The 7,235-nt window shown below is 45.4% G+C and overlaps 1 protein-coding gene across 2 annotated transcripts; it reads right to left on the bottom strand.

The window, feature by feature from the left end:
• Positions 1 to 391: 391 nt before the first annotated feature.
• pqbp1 (polyglutamine binding protein 1) lies at positions 392 to 5,846 on the bottom strand. 2 transcript variants are annotated; one of them, XM_034914827.2, is made up of 7 exons: positions 5,649 to 5,846; positions 5,299 to 5,379; positions 4,908 to 5,019; positions 3,693 to 3,793; positions 3,455 to 3,562; positions 3,189 to 3,252; positions 392 to 1,020 (listed from the first exon to the last, which is right to left on the bottom strand). In XM_034914827.2, exons 2-7 carry the CDS (start codon positions 5,363 to 5,365, stop codon positions 864 to 866), a joined length of 609 nt encoding a protein of 202 aa, XP_034770718.2. In that variant the 5' UTR covers positions 5,366 to 5,379; positions 5,649 to 5,846; the 3' UTR covers positions 392 to 863. The 2 variants fall into 2 exon arrangements, with proteins under 2 accessions (XP_034770718.2, XP_033858522.2); XM_034002631.3 differs by having other exon boundaries at positions 5,299 to 5,376.
• Between the last annotated feature and the right edge of the window lie 1,389 nt (positions 5,847 to 7,235).

Below are 7,235 nucleotides of genomic sequence, written 5' to 3'. Positions count from 1 at the left end.
TTCATAAAAGTGACAGGCAGAGCGTCAATAATTCAAAGGCGAGCTGCATTTATTGTAGTGCTAAATATATATATATATTTACATTGTTCTTACAGGAATGGGGAACAGGGACACACAGCAGTGGGTAGATTTTCGTGGAACAAAACACAGCCTTCACCCACTTGCAGGATTGAGCGTGTGCGTGCGTGCGTAATGCGTGCGTAAAATAGCACAGTAACTGTCCCACAAACTGCGAGAAAATATTCAAATCAGACAATTTGTACTAAACATCTTTGCCAGGCTAGCCCTCTTAAGATACACAGCAATCAACAAATACAGAACACTTCATCATTTTTTTTAAAAATTGTATTGGATATATTTTCACTTTTGAAAACAAAACAAAACCAAAAAATTAGTTATCTTTATTTATTTATTTATTTTTATAATAGAAAAAGGCACAAAACATACAATTCAAACTGTCCTCCCACGGTTCATATTTCCTGTATTGCATTTTATTTAATTTTTTTCACACAAAAGGTAAAGTAACACAAAAAAAACCCCTCCAAGCCTGAAAGAGCGACTCCTCGCGTTATTAAATAATTAACAGGCTCCATACAGAGGTGCGAGAGGTTCAGTTCAGTAATTATAAAGGTTGCGAATCAGACTCCCGTTCCACAGCGGTGTGATCCAGTCCTGGTTTCACTGGGAGTTTAATAATAAGACACACCTGAGCTTGTTACCTAGACACACTGGGGGCTGATCAAGCTGGTAGTAAAACCTGGACTGGATCACACTGCTGTGCAATAGGAGTCTTACTTCCACCCCTGCTATGCAAAGCTAGTTTCTAGTCACCCCTGGCTCTCTGGGTGCATCTCTGCTTCCCTCTATTTTAACTCCTTTGCCCGTGTCGCCTCTGCGTTGGCCCTCAGGACAGCCCCAGGGCTGGGGTAGGGTCTTTGCTGGAAGAGGGGTCCCGCTGCTGTGGTGTCAGCCCCCGTCTTCGCCTCGTTGCGTTTGGGGAGCCCCGTCGCCCACGACCCCCTGCGAGGAGAGAGAGAGATTGAAATCGTGACCCTTTCATTCTTTCCATGATGCGTCGTATTTTGAGAGAGGTCTGTATCGAGTCCTTTTTGTCTTTAAATAGTTCAGCTTTTAAACGAAATCGTTCTGATCTCGTTACGCAACCCCCCCCCAGACCGTGCACAAATACTGAGGCGAGCTTTTATAAGGGCTGATAACCCGAAACCTGGACCACTGGGGACACAGTGTGGAGATTCACACACAGAGAGTGGTGAGGGGATGGAATGGGTTACCTAGTCATGTTGTTGAAGGAGACTCTTCTTCACACAGAGAGTGGTGAGGGGATGGAATGGGTTACCTAGTCATGTTGTTGAAGGAGACTCTTCTTCACACAGAGAGTGGTGAGGGGATGGAATGGGTTACCTAGTCATGTTGCTGAAGGAGACTCTTCTTCACACAGAGAGTGGTGAGGGGATGGAATGGGTTACCTAGTCATGTTGTTGAAGGAGACTCTTCTTCACACAGAGGGTGGTGAGGGGATGGAATGGGTTACCTAGTCATGTTGTTGAAGGAGACTCTTCTTCACACAGAGAGTGGTGAGGGGATGGAATGGGTTACCTAGTCATGTTGTTGAAGGAGACTCTTCTTCACACAGAGAGTGGTGAGGGGATGGAATGGGTTACCTAGTCATGTTGTTGAAGGAGACTCTTCTTCACACAGAGAGTGGTGAGGGGATGGAATGGGTTACCTAGTCATGTTGTTGAAGGAGACTCTTCTTCACACAGAGAGCGGTGAGGGGATGGAATGGGTTACCTAGTCATGTTGTTGAAGGAGACTCTTCTTCACACAGAGAGCGGTGAGGGGATGGAATGGGTTACCTAGTCATGTTGTTGAAGGAGACTCTTCTTCACACAGAGGGTGGTGAGGGGATGGAATGGGTTACCTAGTCATGTTGTTGAAGGAGACTCTTCTTCACACAGAGAGCAGTGAGGGGATGGAATGGGTTACCTAGTCATGTTGTTGAAGGAGACTCTTCTTCACACAGAGGGTGGTGAGGGGATGGAATGGGTTACCTAGTCATGTTGTTGAAGGAGACTCTTCTTCACACAGAGAGTGGTGAGGGGATGGAATGGGTTACCTAGTCATGTTGTTGAAGGAGACTCTTCTTCACACAGAGAGTGGTGAGGGGATGGAATGGGTTACCTAGTCATGTTGTTGAAGGAGACTCTTCTTCACACAGAGAGTGGTGAGGGGATGGAATGGGTTACCTAGTCATGTTGTTGAAGGAGACTCTTCTTCACACAGAGAGCGGTGAGGGGATGGAATGGGTTACCTAGTCATGTTGTTGAAGGAGACACTTCTTCACACAGAGAGTGGTGAGGGGATGGAATGGGTTACCTAGTCATGTTGTTGAAGGAGACTCTTCTTCACACAGAGAGTGGTGAGGGGATGGAATGGGTTACCTAGTCATGTTGTTGAAGGAGACTCTTCTTCACACAGAGGGTGGTGAGGGGATGGAATGGGTTACCTAGTCATGTTGTTGAAGGAGACTCTTCTTCACACAGAGAGTGGTGAGGGGATGGAATGGGTTACCTAGTCATGTTGTTGAAGGAGACTCTTCTTCACACAGAGAGTGGTGAGGGGATGGAATGGGTTACCTAGTCATGTTGTTGAAGGAGACTCTTCTTCACACAGAGTGGTGAGGGGATGGAATGGGTTACCTAGTCATGTTGTTGAAGGAGACTCTTCTTCACACAGAGAGCGGTGAGGGGATGGAATGGGTTACCTAGTCATGTTGTTGAAGGAGACTCTTCTTCACACAGAGAGTGGTGAGGGGATGGAATGGGTTACCTAGTCATGTTGTTGAAGGAGACTCTTCTTCACACAGAGAGCGGTGAGGGGATGGAATGGGTTACCTAGTCATGTTGTTGAAGGAGACTCTTCTTCACACAGAGAGTGGTGAGGGGATGGAATGGGTTACCTAGTCATGTTGTTGAAGGAGACTCTTCTTCACACAGAGAGTGGTGAGGGGATGGAATGGGTTGCCTAGTCATGTTGTTGAGGCTGAATCACTGGGATCCTTTAAGACCCGACTTGACAAAGTTCTGAGATCAATCAGCTGCTCAGAACCAGGTGGGCTTATTTTGGGAGGGGAGGGGGGAGGGGGAGGGGGAGGGGGGTGTTCTTACCGTGGGGCGTCCGAATAAGCGCTCGGATCCATGGGGTCCATCTCCTCATCTACTCTGTCTCGGCCTGAAGACGAAACACAGTATGATGTTATGTTACTGGATCTAAAGAACTGCTAAGCCACTGGCACTCCACAGAGCGAGGATTGAGATCCAGCTCCACACAGGCGTGGGTCGCTTTTCGGAGAGAACAAACAGCGACCGACGCAAACGCAAGCTGCTGTTTCTTCTCTCTCTGAAGGTTTGTTAAAGTTTTTTTCAAACCGCACCTCTCTTTGTTTTCTGATAGGGGGCGCTCTCTTCCCTCCGATAGTGCCTCTTCTCTCTCAACTCGTCCCGGTTCGGCTTTTCGAAGTGCTCAGCCCTCTCCTCCACCTCTGCTCGGGTTGGGGGGGGGGGGGGAACGAAACACACACACGTTACTCATTTTTTCGTTGATTTAAATCTCGACACGCCTGCAGAACTTTCTTTCAGATGGGTATAAACTGGATCTCCTCCCCCCCTCACCTTTCATCTTCTTGGGGCCTCTTGTGACGACCACGCTGGGGTCGTTTGGAGAGAGCCAGGACACCATGTCAGTCTCTATGTTCCAGTAGTACGGCAGTCCGCTGAGAAAGCACAAAAAGGAACCGTCAGGGCCATTATTTGGTGTTACAGGGTTATCGATTCAATAATTACTATCGGGTTCAACGCATGGCCAAAAGTTTCACCTAAAATTTTAGGATTGAGAATTGTGTGCGTCTGCATGCGAGTGTGTGTGTGTGCATGTGTGTCTCATTGTGTGTGTCTCTGTGCGACTGTGTGTCGGTGTGTGTGTCAGTCTCTCAGTGTCTGTGTGTATGTCAGTCTCTCAGTGTCTGTGTCTCAGTGTGTGTGTGTCTCTCAGTGTGTGTGTATGTCAGTCTCTCAGTGTGTGTGTGTCAGTCTCTCAGTGTATGTGTGTGTGTCTCTCAGTGCCTGTTTCTCAGTGTGTGTGTGTCTCTCAGTGCCTGTTTCTCAGTGTGTGTGTGTCTCTCAGTGTGTGTCTCTCAGTGTGTTTGTCTCTCAGTGTGTTTGTGTCTCGGTGTGTGTGTCTCTCAGTGCGTGTGTGTCTCTCAGTGCGTGTCTCTCCGTGTGTTTGTGTCTCTCAGTGCGTGTCTCTCGGTGTGCGTGTGTGTCTCTCAGTGCGTGTGTGTCTCTCAGTGCGTGTGTGTCTCTCAGTACGTGTGTGTCTCTCAGTGCGTGTTTCTCAGTGTATGTTTCTCAGTGTGTGTGTCTCTCAGTGTATGTGTGTGTGTGTGTCTCTCTGTGTGTGTGTCTCTCAGTGAGTGTCTCTTGGTGTGTGTGTTTCTCTCAGTGAGTGTCTCTCGGTGTGTCTCTCGGTGTGTGTGTGTGTGTCTCTCAGCGAGTGTCTCTCGGTGTGTGTGTGTATCTCAGTGCGTGTCTCTCGGTGTGTGTGTGTCTCTCAGTGCGTGTCTCTCGGTGTGTGTGTGTCTCTCAGTGCGTGTCTCTCGGTGTGTGTGTGTGTCTCTCAGTGAGTGTCTCTCGGTGTGTGTGTGTCTCTCAGTGAGTGTCTCTCGGTGTGTGTGTGTCTCTCAGTGAGTGTCTCTCGGTGTGTGTGTGTCTCTCAGTGAGTGTCTCTCGGTGTGTGTGTGTGTCTCTCAGTGAGTGTCTCTCAGTGTGTGTGTGTGTGTGTGTATCTCAGTCTCTCAGTGCGAGTGAATGGAGGACTTCTCTCCTTACCAGTCAGGATCAAACACCTTGTACCAGTTTGGGGGCAGGTTCTCCACCTGAGTGGCTTCGTAATCCACGTTGTTGTCATCGTAGTCTTCGGCAATGACTTCCTCATCGACATCTACACAGCACACAGACAGGCACACAGTTACAGGGCTGCAGGCAAGACTCCCGCTGCACAGCACCGTGATCCGTGTCTTACTTTAATAATAAGACACACCTGAGCTTGTTAGCTAGACACACTGGGGGCTGATCAAGCTGGTAGTAAAACCTGGACTGGATCACGCTGCTGTGCGATAGGAGTCTGATCAGTCGTGGTGTGAGTTTGGAGCAGGAGTCAGATGAATGCACGTCAATACAGAAGCAGTGAGATTATACAAACACACACATAGATACTCACCGTTTTCCGAGTGTTTAAGAATACCTCTCTTCGACAGGCGGGCTAGAAGCGCCGGAGGCAGAGGCATTGTTTCTGTAGCTGCTGAGACGGATCAAGAAATTATTATAAATATTTTAAAATAACAATTTTATTTTAAAATAATAATAATACTAATAAATGACACACACAAACCAGACAACGGTGGGGTAAACACGCCTCATTACTACCCTGGTACCCGTCGCTTTGAAAATATACTTGTACCGCACATGTTTATTTTACACTGGAGTATGTTATAAAACAAAGCTAATTTTAAAAAAAACAAAAAAAACAGCGGAAAAACATTGGTACCGAGCATAAAGAATAGAACGTACCTTTTCAGTGAAGGAAATAACAAAATCGACACCTAAATTACTTAAACCGAACTGGTTGCCTAGTATTCCTAAAAAAAAAAAAAAGTATTTATAATAAATCGATATATTTCTTTTTTTAAAACAATAAAATTGAACGCTGTGTCGAGTTCTCGACCACCAAACGCTGCCTAACGTCGGGTAGTTATTACGTCACCGTTTTGAGCTGGGGGGGGGGGGGGAATAAAATCCCCAACCACGTGATCGTGGTGCGCCTTTTAACAGTTCAAAGCAATTCAGCTTCACCCGGGTCACATGACAGGGGGCTCGTTTCTGCTCTGCTCTGACCTCACGCGTCAGAAGCCCCGCCCCTCCCCTTGAAGATGGAGGAATACGCGAGGGAGCCATGGTAACCAAACCGTCGTGTCGTTTCCACAACAAACTTGGAAGAATTTAACTTATTTACAGGCTCCTTTTTAGCTTGCTAAGCACGACACATACACGCTAACTACCAAATATATATATATATATATTCTTACAACAATTTTAGTTATGAGAACTATGTGTTTGTTTGGCGGTAATAATTCTCGTCACGTCTTTGAGGAGATAACTTCAAATTATTTAAACCGCCAGTTTATTTACTTCCTTCCTACACACCTGCCAATGAAAATTAGCACATAGCTAAATTATTATTATTATTATTATTATTATTATTATTTATTTCTCAGCTGACGCCCTTATCCAGGGCGACTTACAGTTGTTACAAGATATCACGTTACAGTTAAGAGCCGTTATAAAATACAATTAAATCGGTAGTATAAGAGCAAATTCATATGAGAGGTGGAAAAAAAAAATACAGCAAATAATTACGTTTGAGAGCGACAAAGAGCAGCTAAACTTTTATATTAAAAATAATTATTTATTTTAAGAGTAAATTCTGTTAAAGACCAAGTAGTGTAAGTACGATAAATGGATAAATGTGATGTCATAAATGTAAAAAATGTACGTTGTCCCTGTCAAATTATATATATATATATATATATATATATATATATATATATATATATATATATATATATATATATATATATATAAACGAGTAGATGCCAGTTAAAAATAAGACCAAAAATTAGGGTTAAAAGGGTCTAGTTAATACTACTGAGAGAGGCAGAGTATATCAGACAACTTGAATTTGTCGTCTGAATTGTTATTTATAAAATTAGATACAGTTATTCAAACCCAGTGTCACATTTTCATGCACTGCCTATAAAATAAAAGTCTTATTCTGCTGCGTTGAACCACGTAAACCGAGGATCTGAATATACCAGGTGCTGGTTTCACAAAACCCCTACGTAGACAGACTAGAGAGGAAGATGTCTCTTCGTGTTTCTGTGTTTTGACCTCCCGTCAGCGGATCTCTGGCTTCTCGATTAGCCCGGGGAGTGTAAGAGCCTCCCTTTCTCTGCTCCACCAGCACAGAGCAGAGGGAGGCTGTTCAGAGAGTAGAAGAGCCTCCCTTTCTCTTTCTCTGCTCCACCAGCACAGAGCAGAGGGAGGCTGTTCAGAGAGTAGAAGAGGCTCCCTTTCTCTTTCTCTGCTCCACCAGCACAG

This window comes from Acipenser ruthenus, chromosome 55, assembly GCF_902713425.1.
Source record: "Acipenser ruthenus chromosome 55, fAciRut3.2 maternal haplotype, whole genome shotgun sequence".
Taxonomy (NCBI): Eukaryota; Metazoa; Chordata; class Actinopteri; order Acipenseriformes; family Acipenseridae; genus Acipenser; species Acipenser ruthenus.
Note: the sequence above shows the minus strand (reverse complement) of the source record. Positions and strands in the feature narration are given on the sequence as shown.